Consider the following 16,779-nt stretch of genomic DNA (forward strand, 5'->3'; position numbering starts at 1 on the left):
CACACCAAAAAAAGGGGGAATCACGTAAAGTTCGAGCAACTTCATTATGAACTACAGATGTAGTGTTAGAAAGTGGTATGGCATCAGAAAGTGGTACTTTGTCACACTGAAAGTGGTACGCAGTCATATTTTGGTACAGGTGCAATCAATTGCGATCTAATGGGTGTTTTCCTATTGACAAACAGGTACCTTTACCATTAATTATACTTTTTTCTTTTCTTTTTTTTTTTTTTGCAAACTTAAACTGGAAACAGACAATCAATTAATCTAAGAAAAAACAATTCAGAACTAACACGACAAAATGAGAAGTCCATCGCAAATTTGCACAAGTAAAAAAAATGTACAATAACTGATGTATTGCATATGATAAATATTCTCATACTATTATCTTAAGGGTGGAAAAACATGATAAATTCAATTTAAAAAGATGTAAAAACAAAAACGTACCAGGTTTGAATAGCGCTTTTCTGCTTTCTTGTTTAGGCATGCGCGAGCTGAGTACCACTACAGCGTACCTGAAAATAATACTACACCTTGTCCGTTTGCAGACTGCACTGTGACTGCATATATTAACACAAATAACAAATTCGATCACACAAAACATTAATATTATGTCAGGTTTGATTACAACAACGATGTTTATTTACAGCGCCACTCATCAAAGTACCTCAAAGCGCTTTAGTGAGTGGGATTAAGCGGTACTGTTGCTTACTGATGTATACTATTGTTTGGGGAAAAATGAAAGCCTTAATCTTCGGCTCTTAAAAGAAAAAACACAAATATATTTAGAGAGAACGAAACTTGTATTGTATTTATAATAGACTAGGGGTACCTGTTGGAGAATGGGGCATTAATAGTAATAATACAGTTGATGGTGCATCTGCACTTTTACAAAGTAGGCCTATTGTGGAGTTTTTGGCAACTTTACACACAATAGACTTATGGGAACATACTAAGAAACACAAGTTATACGTCTGCTAGGAAAACAAAGAACAAAAAGCATTAGAGCAAAGGAAATAGCCGCCTCCCCTTTAAGCATTTGAGCCGCATGAGCTGGAAAAACAGCTGAAACTGCAACCTGATCCTGTGGGAGTTTCTTTTCTTTTATTAACGTTGCTATCCCTTCTCTGCTCTCATGCACTTCACGCTTGCAAACAGACCACGGTGCAAAGGAGTGAGTGAATGAGTGAGTGAGTGAGTGACGGACGGAGGGAGGGAGGGAGCACCGGGGAGACTTTCTACTGTGAAACGGACTTGGAAAACAAAGTGGAGTTTTTTTTAGTGCTTGGGGAAACTCGAACTAAACTGGAATTGGACAAGTTGGATACCGACAGAAAGTGCTGTAATATCGAGCTTCTTTGCAGGGATTCAGGGTTTGTCATTGTCGGTGATTGGAGGTCGCGTGAACACATTACACATTAGCCATGGATCCAATAACGAAGTGGACCCCTAAACACGTTGTGGACTGGATGAAAGGTAAGAGATATGTCGGTATATTGAAAGGTAAGGGTTATGTCGATGTGTTGAAAGGTAAGGGTTATGTCGATGTGTTGAAAGGTAAGGGTTATGTCGATGTGTTGAAAGGTAAGGGTTATGTCGATGTGTTGAAAGGTAAGGGTTATGTCGATGTGTTGAAAGGTAAGGGTTATGTCGATGTGTTGAAAGGTAAGAGATATGTCGATGTATTGAAAGGTAAGGGTTATGTTGAAAGGCAAGGTATATACTGGTATTACATTTTAGGGATAAAGGTGTTAATAAACAGCAATACCAAATAGAACGCACAAAGAAGTACTTCAAGGCAAAAGTTAAGAATTACTTTCGCTGAGTTTCGAGACTTCAATGAAACCAGAAAAACGGGAATTATAACATTTGCCTTCTGTATTATTATTATTATTATTATTATTATTATTATTATTATTATTATTACGTTTTAAATAACGTATGTATATTTCTGTAAATGTCGAACAGTAAAAAGTTCTATAAAGTTAGTCAAGCAAGTTCACCCCGTAATACCATTACTCCTTAACAGCTACTTTGTAATGCTGTAACCTAGTTAAGGATTTGAAGGTAACTTTCAAGCAATGCTGTCTGGTCTGCATTGTTACAATACTGCTACCACTGACTGCACGCACTAGCACATGAGTCTAGGTTAAACCTACTGAGCCGTCCACTAGTACTCTTTAAAAACCTACCAATTCCAGTCGTAATAACTGTGCCTTTTCATTTTCTTTTTCGAATTATTTGACAACACTTCTCAAATTACTGAAGCGAGCTAATAAAATTGGTAAACTTTACTTTTTGAAATGCCATCGTTAGTAAATAAACAAAAGCTGAGAGAAAGGAGGGTTTGGAGTCTCCTGTGTAGCAGCATATAACTGTTTAAACATGTAAGGCAGGCATGTCACTTTGCTGAAATAACATCCTGAGCCAAGTATGCTTAGTGGGGAAAAACGAACACAAAAATATATTTAACATTGGCCAAGTTATATAAAGTCGGCACAAAAATGTTCAGTTCCACCAAAAAATGTGCTACTTCGGGGTCTCTTCTCTTAACCCAAAGGTAGTTTGATGTATTTCTATCCCTTATGGGGAACAACACCTTAGCAATACCAGATAAGACTAGCGCGTGCGCACACACACACACACACACAATGTTTGCAATCCTGTATTTGTGGGGACATCTCATTGACTCTCACTATATTTGTATTTACTATTTCTAACTCCAGTCAGACAAAACTCCACACAGTGACAACAAACTAAATATTTTGGAACTTTTTTTTGGAAGGCATATTTAGTTCTAAAAACGTGTTTTACAGGGGACTTTTCAAGAGTTACTATCTTTCTGGGGACATTTTCTCAAATTGTGTCCGCACATTGACAGTAATACCTGCCCACACACACACACACACACACACACACACTAACACGGCTACAGTAAATCCTGGGATTGAGCACTGCTTGGGTTGTATGTCTTTGCTACCCGCCTCTCTTAACAGAACCGCTGACCTTCAATCCTGCAGAGAAAAGGTATTCATTTCATCATTCTGTGCCAGACTTGAGGGTCGGGAATGTTGCAGTTCACCCACACCTGTGCCATGGTATAGCGAGTTGTCACAGTGTCAGCTAGACTACCAAGAAGTCTCTTAATTTTGCTGAAAATTAGGAGCACAGTCACACAGCCATGCAAGGCCTCCAAGCAAGACCAGTGAGTAAGACTTCAGTATTGGAGAAGCAGAACTAGAACTGCTCAGAGGGAGTTCAAACAAACAGAAAGAGCATCACGACGTGGTTCAGGCTTTCCTTTCTGTGACGTGGTTCAGGCTTTCCTTTCTTGCTTGAGATTCCTGTTTTGAAGTGCTCTAAGCTTTTAATAACTATGCCTTTTGAGAACCTGTGGATTTGCTGCAAAAGTCCTAAGGGAACTGTTAAGTCTGATGTCATATTAGAACTCCGAACTTGTCTGTTTTCCATAAAGGAGCACGTATAGATTTTCCAGCTTAGCAGCCTTAAGCAGTTTCTCACGAGAGCCAGTGGAGCAGTGAATGCAGCTGGTATATGAAAGACTACGTTGGCAGCTTTGACAGTCATTGTGCCTGATCAAACTGCTTGCTGTTTGAGGGATGAAACTCAATATCTTTCTTGTTTTTGTAAGAGATTATTGCTAAATATGCATTTATACTTTTAAACATGTGTATCTTTGGCTGCGTTCCAGACAGCAGCTCATAAAGCCACAACAGCTAACAGATGAACAGGACTTTGTCCAGTAGCCACATTTGCATACGCATTAATGCATTTCCCATCCAGATAATCATGTGTCTTTCAAGGCAGTAACCTCTAATGTTAAATTGGGTCTTCTCAGAAGAGGGGGTTATTTTGACAAGTCACTGTATGTCGTGCCAGCAAAAAGGTATAAATAAATGAAAATTGTATGGTAAAAAAAGGCTGCAGAAATTCCCATTGCATCTGCACACAGGGGCAATGTCTTCCTAAACAATTGCTTTTGTTATCACAGTACTCAATCAGGCAATACCAAACATGTATGCTTGTACTGGACTTTCCCGATATGTTGCTGATGTGCTGTCTCCAGCAGTGTGTTACCGCTTACATGACTGGTATGTGGTGAGGAAGGGCTCTGATCCTGGCCCTGCTTACTCTGCTTGCTTCATATTTGTTTGTGTTTGGATAGATTAATACCATTGACTGACTGTCTACATACTATCAACAGTCTGCGCATCATGACAAAAGTAGACTGCAGTATGTGTGACGGAGGACTGGTAAATGTGGACAGCTAGCTGAAGCCCACTTTCTAACATGAGAAACACCCTGTGACGTTCTTCTACTGTGTGTCGAATGAGGTGTCAACTGGCTCAGGACAGGAGTGCAACATTTACATTTTGTTTGCATTCCCATTTGCATTTTGTCGTTTGACTGTTTAAAATAAACCATGGACTGGGATGCAGTGTGATTCAGTGAGCTGTGCTTTGTTTGTTTGATACTTTGTAGATTGCAATCGAGATGTTGGTAAAGTTAAAACCTTAACAGTAAAATGTTACTGTAGTAAAACTACTACATTGAGGACGTTGTAAATCCATTGTGGTGTCAGTGAAGTAGCAGGAAAACTCCACTTCAGTCTTGAACTGTTGTGTCAGCACAGCCCTGAGGCATTATGATGGGAGAGGAACCCACTCACATGTCCACCATACCAGATGTCTATTGTTTCAATCAATCTTTATTACTTTCACCCTCTTTTAAAATGAGTTGAAATTGCCAGGTCATTAGCCTGCCTTTTTTTTGTTTTTGCAGAATCGTTTCGACGGTTCTAACCTGAAGGCATGTTCCACTGTGTTTCAGTTTCTTTACTGCCTTAATTATGCAATGACCCAGTGAAGCGCTCATGGTTTAATAATTAAGAGCAACTTCACTTCAACAACCTTCTACTGTACACTTAGGACGGTTAGTAAATTTAAACATGTTTTTGTGGATTTATGATTTTGTTCATGATTATAAAACATTTTATTTCTGATCTATGTGTTTGTTTTTTGCTGGCTTGGCCTGTACATGACCAAATGCATAAAGCAATGCATGTAACAAACTGAGAGGGGTTGGGGATGTATTTGTTTGTTACAAACTAACCTAGTGTACCATTCAGCTAGTTCACGCGGGAATCCAAGCTTGCCCTTTCTTTCTGTTCTTGTCAGAGCATTTCAAGCGTAAAAAAATCCTAGAGATAATTTCAATTCAAATATGTAAACCCTTGCAGAACTCAATTAGGAGATCTGGAGCCAGCATTACACTTCAGCCATTAACACCAGACAGAAGGATATCTACATCATCATATGGAAGGAAACGTAAATGGATGGAGACACATATGGATCACATTAGTTTACTGTAAAGCTACGTCTTAGTTGGTGCTTATCTTGGCGAGAGCCGAGTTCAAATCAGCATGAAGTTTTAACATCTACTCTCGTGTAATGGAAATCATAAATCGGTCACTCTAAAATCTTCAACCCCCTTCCTGCATGTATTTAGTTTCATTGCATCCTCCAGTTACCCTCTAATCTGTCATTGTGTTAAAATTGCAAGAGCCACTCATAGCCTTGCTTCTGGCTTTGAAATCTGCACAGGATGGCAGATGTCAATAGGGGTGCTACAGTACCAGTCCGCATCACCAATGTTATATGGATCTCAGACTGCAGTCACAAACCAGATGGAAACGGAAAGAAGGATGTTTAAAATAGACAGAAAGCATGTCTTTGAAGTGTTGGAATTGAAATACAGTGATAATAACCTGTACTGTAGGACTCCTATTGCATCACTCCAGTTCTTCTTTCCAGTTGGCATTGGTTCTGTTGTCAGGATCTCCTCTATTTATTGCTGAACACTAGTTTGGTTTCATATCTAAAGTATTTGTTTATCTTGGCTCAGACACTGTAATCCTGTAAGGGACATGCTGTCCCACAACTTAAATTGCTAACATTCTTATTTTTGCAATCAGGTGCACGAAACAGGGTTTCAAATGTACTGAGGTTGGATCTGGTCATCCAAGATGTCAGTTTCCTTGTGATACTTGAGTCGCTCTCAAATGCATTTTAAGAACCTTCAATTCCTTAAGGGGTTAAGGTTGGCAGGTTTGTTTCATAAAAAAAATGCTGCTGCCTTTTAAAATGTCTCTTACCATCACAGATTGTTCTCCCTGGGCTTTCTCATTGGTTTAGCCCCGTTCTGAGTTTCCAGTATATGAAATTACAGAAGAGCAGTGAAAACGTAGCGGCACACAGCAACCCATCAAGCGCAATACGTAGAAGTATGTATTTGAAAATAATATATAATAAATAGATAGAACAAAATTGTGGGCTGATGTAACTTGTTCATTTTTTTAATTATTATTTGAACCATAATATCAGCATTTACAAAATAAACAGTGGATGTAGTTCCCTTCATTTTGGGTCCATGCTGTGTATGCTTTCTCCGGTATTTTTAAACCCTCTTTAGCTATGTCTGCACTCTTGGGTTATAAGAAGGAGGTGCACCTAGATACTTGTGTTTGTAGACATAAGGTTGTGGCTCGAATATCTGTAAAGAAAGGTTGCTGGTTCAGAATACTTGTCAAGCAAACAACAATGCCCTTGTAAAATAACGCTAGGAAAGTGTAGTTGGAAAACTTCATTCTGTTGGTGTTCATTAACCACACAAACCTCAAGCTGTCCAGCTTTCCTTACTTAAAGTAATTATAATGAAAAGTTGTGCAGCGAGGTAGAATAAGTGTGTTGCACTCTTACCTCGTGCTAATCAAATGTAGACAATTATATGTTTATAGCCAACAATGTTATTCCATTGTACTGAGGCCCTTGTTCTGTAATAATGTTTTGGGGACTGATTTCCACTGAAACGAACGAGTGGTGAATAATAGTCATTGTCATCTGCACCCTAAACAGTTTCCACATGGTAGGGATTGAATCTCAGCCAAGTCCAATTAAGAGAAGTTATCAAGTTCCTTCATGGGAGCCAAGGGCTGCTCAGATCAACCACCTAGTGTGGGAGCAGACATCAGAGCACTCCTTACTGAAGGGAGAGAGCAGGGCTGTGATCATTATTTAAACAAGCTTACCAAAAAAAAAGACAAGAAAAAGGGGGGGAGGCGGAGCCCGTGAAGTTAAACAGTGGGTTTTGTAACTAAATATTTCAGACATGTGATGTAGTCTTGGGACAAACGATGGCTTCTCCGCATTTACCACAGCAAACATACTGGAACATGTGTGAGGAATCAGTGCGTTAGTAACACTGTGCTTGTGCACCATGGCCCGGTGCAGATTGTTATGTGAGGAATCGGTGTGTTAGTAACACTGTGCTTGTGCACCATGACCCGGTGCAGATTGTTATGTGAGGAATCGGTGTGTTAGTAACACTGTGCTTGTGCACCATGGCCCGGTGCAGATTGTTATGTGAGGAATCGGTGTGTTAGTAACACTGTGCTTGTGCACCATGACCCGGTGCAGATTGTTATGTGAGGAATCGGTGTGTTAGTAACACTGTGCTTGTGCACCATGGCCTGGTTTTTGATTTCTGTTTATGATATTGGCACTGACACAGTGTCTCCAGATGAATACAGAGTTGACTGCATTGCTTGAAGTGATCTCTATTGTGGATGGATAGTGATGGAATTGGTTTTTGATTTCTGTTTATGATATTGGCACTGACACAGTGTCTCCAGATGAATACAGAGTTGACTGCATTGCTTGAAGTGATCTCTATTGTGGATGGATAGTGAAGGAATTGGTTTTGATTTCTGTTTATGATATTGGCACTGACACAGTGTCTCCAGATGAATACAGAGTTGACTGCATTGCTTGAAGTGATCTCTATTGTGGATGGATAGTGAAGGAATTGGTTTTGATTTCTGTTTATGATATTGGCACTGACACAGTGTCTCCAGATGAATACAGAGTTGACTGCATTGCTTGAAGTGATCTATATTGTGGATGGATAGTGAAGGAATGAATTGGACGAGCTCAGTTTGGTTTTATGGAAACGAGAGTGTTTTGAAAAGCATTCCACTTCCTGAGCAAGCCCAATACATGCACTGAGCTGGAAAACTCTTTAAGATGGGATCTGTGGAAAATTCACAGGTCAAAGAGCTAAGGGGATTATGACCCATGCTGTGGTAAAGAAAATGGCATTTCAGTTTTTTTAACCTGCTGCTAATGCTTAACATCACCTCTGCTGCGTGAAAACATACAGATTAAAGGGGCCCATCAGTCAGTGTCGGTTTTGCACAAGAGCACAATCACCCAGAGCACATCGTTGGCCTGGCCAGTGGAAATAGATCAGAGATAACCATACCCTCTTCAGTGCACACGCCACACCCCTCAGTGTCAATCCATTTGAAAGCTGTCGTCTCTCAGTGTAAACACGGGGAGGTACAGTGGGGTTCTACTGTTTTTACTGAAACACTGTGTTTGAGCCACATGGCTGCCAGGACACTATTATAAACAAGGAGCTTGCCATGATCATGGTCTGTACCGGCTTCAAACAGAAAAAGCATGTGTGCTCCAGTGCCTGTATTGCAGCGGAGTGCCAGCTTCAAACAGAAAAAGCATGTGTGCTCCAGTGCCTGTATTGCAGCGGAGTGCCAGCTTCAAACAGAAAAAGCATGTGTGCTCCAGTGCCTGTATTGCAGCGGAGTGCCAGCTTCAAACAGAAAAAGCATGTGTGCTCCAGTGCCTGTATTGTAGCGGAGTGCCAGCTTCAAACAGAAAAAGCATGTGTGCTCCAGTGGCTGTATTGTAGCGGAGTGCCAGCTTCAAACAGAAAAAGCATGTGTGCTCCAGTGCCTGTATTGCAGCGGAGTGTCGACTTCATGCAACCATTATAAAACATTTAAACAAGCTCTCTAGTAGCTGGGATTAACCCTGTAATGCCCATTTCTGTATCCCATGTGATCCAATGCTTAGTCACCCCTCTGTATTATCAGTTTTTTAAATCCTTCCTCACAAGCCAGAATTTTTCATATGCAGTACATTATGTGTTGCCGGACAGGAGGAAAAAAAGTGTTTTGTACAAGAAATGGAATCTATTTACACAAATAAAGCAGCTTTTCTCATTTAAGAAATGCTCGGGCATTACAGGGTGTTAATTTTAAAGACTCCTCCGACACACACCTAAGATCTAAGTGGTTCCTTAGCATCTTTTAAACATTGCATTTATTCTGTCACGCACACACAATACAGTGATGCACATATCTGCAGTGTTCAATATGAGCGCTTCATACAGGAAGCATTGTGACTGGTGTGTGCCATGCACACGACAGTGAATTCCATTGGGTCATGACTGTTCAAAGACCTCTCGGACCATATTCAGACACATTGCCCACATATTGGCCCTGCAGTACACCGCATTGCTCAAGACAAGTCAGCCTCATAACATTGCAATGTTATCAGAAGTTGCTGTTCAACAGGTATTGGATTAGCATGATTGTTAGGCGGCTCCCAATCTGATTTCAAATCACTCCACCAAAGACGTATATGCTGTGTTTGACCTGCTAGCAAGGCTGTACTTGCATGTGTCGTAGGGATCAGAACCCTTCTGTTCTATGGATCCGGTGTGCTCTTGACATGTGTAGATGAAATTGCCATCTTATGAAACCTTTTTGTAGAATTGTGTAATTACTTCTTGAAAAACATAGCATCTTAAAATGTTTGACTGAAGGGCAATAAAAAAAGTACTTTCTTTGATTAATTGCTGGGCTTAAAGGACACAATGAGTAGAAGCTACTCCCAGTTTGAGTAGCGTTTCAGGCTGGCTGCATGTCTGAGCGAGCTTGGGTATTTTTAACTCTGGGCAGGTGCAATTACAGATATCATTTCTACAAACGCTAATCTGCTGGATGTGTTCTGTTAATGAGGTTTTAACTTGAACATTGTGTAGGGATCAGAAGCCTTCTGTTTTTAATAGTGCTCTGTGAACTGTCCTTGTACTCAATATAAGCTATAATATGAAAGCTAGTTAAACATACCATGTCTTTGTTTGATCTGAAACCGTGCCTGCATAATTTTTCAGTGGGGGGGGGGGATGTGTTTTGTGTAAAGTAGTCTATTGGCCTACAGTTTCTATAGACATGTTCAGCTATATTAGTATGTATAATCTTTTTTTTTTTTTACAGTGAGGCCCAGTCTTAATTGCCAGATGAGTTTGACACCCCTGTCCTAGATAAATGTACGAGGGTGTATATTAAGTACAATATATATTGCACTTTTTTAATATATACATTTTATATTTAGGGCTAGTGTTCTATTTAATTTAAAATACAATATTATGATGTAAAGGTGATGAGATACAGGGTTTTTTACTGTTTGCCCCTGAAAAGTTGGTGCAGACAGGAGAACAAAACCATTCTGAAATCACGGAAGTATTTTTGTTCAGCTGTGAATGAAGCTGTCCAGACTTGCTTTAAACACAATGCAGGTGTTTTAGAAACTGCGTTTTAATAAGGTTGTGCTGAAACTGTTTTGATCAACGTTTAATTGACTGCTGGAAGACCATCTTACCTCCTTTTATTTAAAGAAACTATAATATTGTTTTCTTTTGTTTACTGTTCTGACAGTTAAGCACTTGATAATGAATGCAGACTGCTTTATTTCTGCATGTCAATATGGAAACCCAGCACTATGGCCATGAATATAGAATAAGGTAAATGGCACCAATTGCTTTAATTGCTGTCGTTTAAAAGTTGTTCTCACCTCTGGGCATCTGACCCTTTGTGCAGAATTACTGCGCTCACACTGTCTGTAAGTAAAGGAAAGTGCCAGGGCTGCACCAGGCTGCTTAATGACCCTACCCCCCGCTGTCTCCCCTGAAGCAAGTGAAGTCTGGTTCACACGGCACAACTCGGGCTCCTCGAGCACCTCTCAAGTTACAAGAGCTAACTCTGCAGCTTCAACGCTGCAGGGAGACTGACTGTGCTTCATTACAAGGGAGCATAAAAAGGAGTTTCCAGTCGATGCTGGATTTACCACTGATAATACAAATGCAGGGTAAACACCTGTGTGTGGGCTTTCCATTCACTCGCATTTATGAGACTGACGTATATTCTATTGTAATGCATACTCTATTGTAATGTGCAGCAGTGTGGAGTAGTGGTTAGGGCTTTGGACTCTTGACCGGAGGGTTGTGGGTTCAATCCCCAGTGGGGGACACTGCTGCTGTACCCTTGAGCAAGGTACTTTACCTAGATTGCTCCAGTAAAAACCCAACTGTATAAATGGGTAATTGTATGTAAAAATAATGTGATATCTTGTAACAATTGTAAGTCGCCCTGGATAAGGGCGTCTGCTAAGAAATAATTAATAATAATAATAAGTAATGTATATAGACAACAGTGTTGCTAGATCCACCCCGCCCACCCAAAAAATAAAAAATTGCCCCTAATACCTCTAGGAAAAAAATAGTTTAGTATGAGGGCTCAAGTTCCTGTTTTTCTAACTGTAAACACAAACAATTGGGCTGGTGAAGTCTTCAATACCTACTGAATTTATTAAGAGACACGAAAATCCTACTTCAGATAATTCCAGAAGCACATCATGTGAAGTCATATTACAGTAGATTCTTGTCGGAAGGTGTCGGTCACACGCACAGTACAATACTGAAACAGGAACACTTTCTTTAACCACTATACTGTACATGTAAAGCGCATTCAGTTTATTGCAGTACTCTCTTTGCATGGATTGCTGTGACGGAGCACACGGACTGTGGTTTAGTGCTGGAGGAGGGGCTTTCTCTTGAGGCTGTCTTGGCAAAGATTAACATTTCCTTCTGATACTCTAGTCTCCGTGTGCTGTACTGTGGTACAGGAAGGGTATATTATTGTTGTTATGACAAGTCAGCTGGATTTCATCAGCATTAGTCAGACTAGCACCAGCCTGGTTATATTCCCTTAAAGACTTTTCCACCTTCTTTAGAACAGTACATTTAATTTGAAGTTTATATGGGTGTATTTCAGCACATACAGTAGTGTTGTGATAAGTGGTTGTTAATTATATCTTTTACTGTACATGATTCACATGCTCGTTCCACTTTATATGTGGTTTCTGTGCAGTTTATTGAGACACGTACAATACGCTTCACTATGCTAAAAGAACAATACTTTTTGGAGCATAATCTATGTGAGAAAGGATGCACAGGACACCTTCATGGTGTTGTCACTGTAAAGATTGAAAATAAGACAGCAAGTGGAACAGGATCATCTCAAGCTATGCCTTGTTTAATGCTTTGTGTAATATTTTTCTTGACACAGGTGCTTCCTGTGCTTGCTTTCTTTCTCATTGTGCTCCACTGAAACTGAGTGGGCGTTGCAGTCATGCTCTAGTCTGTGTGGTGAACAAACCACACTGGGAATTACTATGATTTTGGTTTCTGTTTCCCTGGGGGTAGGGGCGTAAATTCAGGTCTTTTAAGAATGGTTTTGATGTTTTCCATCGATAAGATTTCCTCTGTACCTGTTTCATAGTGAATATGCAGACTGTGTGTCTTTTGTGTTCAGCAGTTTCTTTCTTTTTAGAAAAAGTGGACCTGACCATTAATTTAAATCCATGCGGATTGAAAAGAATTAAAGCAAGAAAATGGTTGTTGTAAGTCTGCTATTGCCAGTATAGCTGCTACCAGACTGGTCCAGTGGAACCGTGGGCAGATTGCCTGTGTTTACCCTGAAAACAACCTCCGCTGTGTGTGTGTGTGTGTGTGTGTGTGTGTGTGTGTATTATTTATATATATATATATATATATATATATGCTTAGAAGATTAGTGTTGGTTGTACAGTAGTTGTGTTTGGAGAGAGAACACTAAGCAGATTAAGGATGCATGTCCAGGTTCCTCTAGGGTTAGAGTTGTGTTTGGAGAGAGAACACTAAGCAGTTTAAGGATGCATGTTCAGGTTCCTCTAGGTTTAGAGTTGTGTTTGGAGAGAGAACACTAAGCAGATTAAGGATGCATGTTCAGGTTCCTCTAGGTTTAGAGTTGTGTTTGGAGAGAGAACACTAAGCAGATTAAGGATGCATGTCCAGGTTCCTCTAGGGTTAGAGTTGTGTTTAGAGAGAGAACACTAAACAGATTAAGGATGCATGTTCAGGTTCCTCTAGGTTTAGAGTTGTGTTTGGAGAGAGAACACTAAGCAGATTAAGGATGCATGTCCAGGTTCCTCTAGGGTTAGAGTTGTGTTTAGAGAGAGAACACTAAGCAGATTAAGGATGCATGTCCAGGTTCCTCTAGGGTTAGAGTTGTGTTTAGAGAAAGAACACAAAGCAGATTAAGGATGCATGTTCAGGTTCCTCTAGGTTTAGAGTTGTGTTTGGAGAGAGAACACTAAGCAGATTAAGGATGCATGTCCAGGTTCCTCTAGGGTTAGAGTTGTGTTTAGAGAGAGAACACTAAGCAGATTAAGGATGCATGTCCAGGTTCCTCTAGGGTTAGAGTTGTGTTTGGAGAGAGAACACTAAGCAGATTAAGGATGCATGTTCAGGTTCCTCTAGGGTTAGAGTTGTGTTTGGAGAGAGAACACTAAGCAGATTAAGGATGCATGTCCAGGTTCCTCTAGGGTTAGAGTTGTGTTTGGAGAGAGAACACTAAGCAGATTAAGGATGCATGTTCAGGTTCCTCTAGGGTTAGAGTTGTGTTTGGAGAGAGAACACTAAGCAGTTTAAGGATGCATGTTCAGGTTCCTCTAGGTTTAGAGTTGTGTTTGGAGAGAGAACACTAAGCAGATTAAGGATGCATGTCCAGGTTCCTCTAGGGTTAGAGTCCTTGCATTTTCAAGTAGTGTTGCAGAGCAGCATCCTTTGTGAAGCTGCGGGGCTCACCTGGAATCTGCTTCATATCACAGTCAACCTTCAACCTGGAGCTTACCCAAGAGGAGATCATGTTTCCATTGCTTTTGTTGTCAGACTGATCTGTTTGTTATTGGATTTATGTATTTGTTTTGTCTACCTAACGTCTCTGTCCACAATAGTGTGCTGTTTTAAATCAAGTACACTTTCACCACGTCTAAGGCAATTGTGAGCTGAAAGAGTGGCATCTTTCAAACCTAGCGATAATGGTCTTCCATTTAGACATGCAGCATGTGTGTAACTGTGTTTTGAGTCTACACTGGAGAGCATTTCCTGCTTGTTTAACCATGCAGCTGCCCCCCATGTCCTGCAGGAATTGGTTAAAAAACACCCGTTTATTTTTACACAGTACAGCCCTCCTACCATGTGTATTTTGGGGTTCCTATGCGTGTGAATACATATGGGAGGATATGTTCCAGTGTTATTGCAGGCGGCTAGTGTCTTTGAGCAGGGGAGGGTGTGTTTGTGTGTGGTCGAGGAGTGGACTGTTTTCCTTGCCATCTGTCAGTAACTTTCAAGCTGTTGTTGTCCAGTCCTGACGGGATCACTTTGGTGGACTTGCTCTGCAGGCAGATTGGCCGAGCTCTCACAGCTGAAGTCTTGAAACAGGGCGATATTGATTTCAAATCGATCCCAGGGAACCTAACTTGCACGTTGAACCTGTTGGAGAAGTCATCCCAAGTGGCTGCAGCTTGTCTGTGAGGTCCTGGTACAACGGGTCAGGTTACCTAGCTGAAAGGCACCGGACCTGTATTACATAGTTGTCCCTTTAGTATTAAGTCATGTTTGTGTGTACATTTAAATCGTGTATTGTTTTTGTGCATTTTATTAAGCTCTACAGTGTTTTTATATTTAATTTGTTGTTTAACTACAGTAAGCACATACTCAATTGATATCATACACATTGAAATGTCCCTTTTTAAAGTTAAAGTATACAGACACCTGAGTGAAAAACACCACCATCTCTGATGTAATCTATAACATTGTAAAGATTTTCATCGTGTCACTTTGGGTCAGCCAGACTGTTTGTAGTTTTGGTTGCATTGTGTTTTGACACTGCTCTGTTAATAAAGGAACATGTGAAAATTCTGTTTTTAAAGTGTAATGTATGCAGTTGTGAGCAGTGCAATTACAGTAGCATCCTCATTCACACAGCAGCATCGGATATCGACACAGGGTGATTTCAATGTGGTATTTCTAGACTATCATTACCATCTTAAAACTTAAACAGTCACCTTGACTGCACCCAACACCACTGTGTGAATACACAAATTGGCTTTCATTAGAAGTCGCTTCTGTTAAGCAACTGTTAAGTGTTTTATAGCACTCTAAGCTCTCTTTGAGTCTATGGGGTACATTCACAAAGCTTTAACCCATGAGTCTTTTTCAAAGCTTGTTTTATGAATACAGTAAAATTTTATATTTACTAAATCCTGTTCTTTCCTGTTGTAAATGAAACCATTAATAATCCAGATCAGTTTCATGGAAAATTAAAGTTGATTGTATTGATAAAGACAGACTTTGAGTTACTTGCTTGCTCTCTTGCTTCTAATATTGGTATTCACTTGTACAATTTGCAGATTCTGTCAGTCCATATACTCCAGGGCATTCACACTTAAATGTAAATTGTCCTTGATTTCAGTAGGAACTTTAAGGTTTCCTTCACACTTTACAACTAGTCTGGTTATGTTTTTATGTTGTACCCTAAAATTCTGGAAAGGGTACAGACCTGCAAATCCTCTACTTTCCATCGACAGGAAGACCTGGGGTTCCTTCCGAAACAGCAGGTTCCAGTCAATTAGTTCCCATTAGTGCAGGCATGTGGGAGATTCTTTATCTGCACACTTTTGTGGTTTGAAGTCCTGGGCACAAAAATGCTCCCAATTAGACAGTGTGCCCTGATAGCACAGCCCTCCAGGAATGCTGCACATGATCTTCAGTTATGTAGCATCTCTGCTGTTCATTGAGTCTCAGCGCATTTACACAAAGAGGAGAATGGTTATGTTTCAACACATGCAAATTGATAGCATTGAAATCTGTTGCTGCTGCACAGATTATTAAGCGTGATATAGAAAACGAGGAATAACAGTTAGACAAGAGCAGATATTCAAGCAGAGAGAACTGAATGAGCAGGGAAGCCTGATGCATTACTGATACCTTGTTTGCCATCACTATCCTTCTCTCCATCCTTGGAGCAGTCTTCTCCAAAATAGCCTGTCACTGTAATTCCACCAAAACCCAAAGGCATTGCCATTTTGGTGCTAAAAGGGGCATTTCAGTTTGTGTAGTTCCTGTCCACATTGGGTTTAATACGGGATTGAGAGAGAACTCTAGCAAGACTCCCTGCTGAACTTCTTTACGCCAGGGAGTAATCAGGGTGTGAGTAAATAGCCAGTCCTGCAAGGTACTTTTTGATATTGAATTTAAAATCCCATGTTAATCTGTGGGTGCCATGTGTATGTGGGCGAGGAGGAGGGCACGGGGTGTGTGTGTGTGTGTGTGTGTGTGTGTGTGTGTGTGTGTGTGTGTGTGTGTGAAGGCAAGCATACCGTCTCAAAGCAGTATTTGAATTGCACATGCTTGCTCGTTCCTTACTTCCTGTATCGGCCGTTGCCGTACACAGCAGTATAGTAGTCAAGTTATAAAGGGGGATTTTTGTCATAATTTGAAAGACTTGCCCCAAAATAAAAATTTTGTGGCATTGCTATCCTTATAGCAGCTTTTAAGAAGCACCAGATACTCAAAAACAAAACACTGCTGTCCAATATTTGTGGAAAGGAAGCTGTATGCCCCGTATTCTCTTCAATTAAAATACTTGTGAGGCTGTGCTGAAGCTGTTCTTTGTGTTCTTGAGAGCTGACAGTGTAATGGTAGCTGATGGAGTCAGATCTGGGAACCCCTGTG

At 40.4% G+C, this 16,779-nt stretch overlaps 1 protein-coding gene across 4 annotated transcripts in view; it reads left to right on the top strand.

Annotated features, from left to right (window-relative positions):
* The first annotated feature begins 1,072 nt into the window (after positions 1–1,072).
* Positions 1,073–16,779, top strand: part of LOC117410695 (connector enhancer of kinase suppressor of ras 3-like) — a 90,802-nt gene continuing 75,095 nt past the window's right edge. For 3 of the 4 annotated variants that reach the window (XM_034017442.3, XM_034017441.3, XM_034921546.2), the window contains exon 1: positions 1,077–1,476. In XM_034017442.3, the coding sequence (XP_033873333.3) occupies positions 1,425–1,476 (52 nt within the window). In that variant the 5' untranslated portion in view covers positions 1,077–1,424. Of the gene's footprint in view, positions 1,477–16,779 lie in introns of all 4 variants that reach the window. The other variant, XM_034017437.3, reaches the window with a different exon arrangement.

The sequence above is a fragment of the Acipenser ruthenus genome, chromosome 6 (genome assembly GCF_902713425.1).
Source record: "Acipenser ruthenus chromosome 6, fAciRut3.2 maternal haplotype, whole genome shotgun sequence".
Lineage (NCBI taxonomy): Eukaryota > Metazoa > Chordata > Actinopteri > Acipenseriformes > Acipenseridae > Acipenser > Acipenser ruthenus.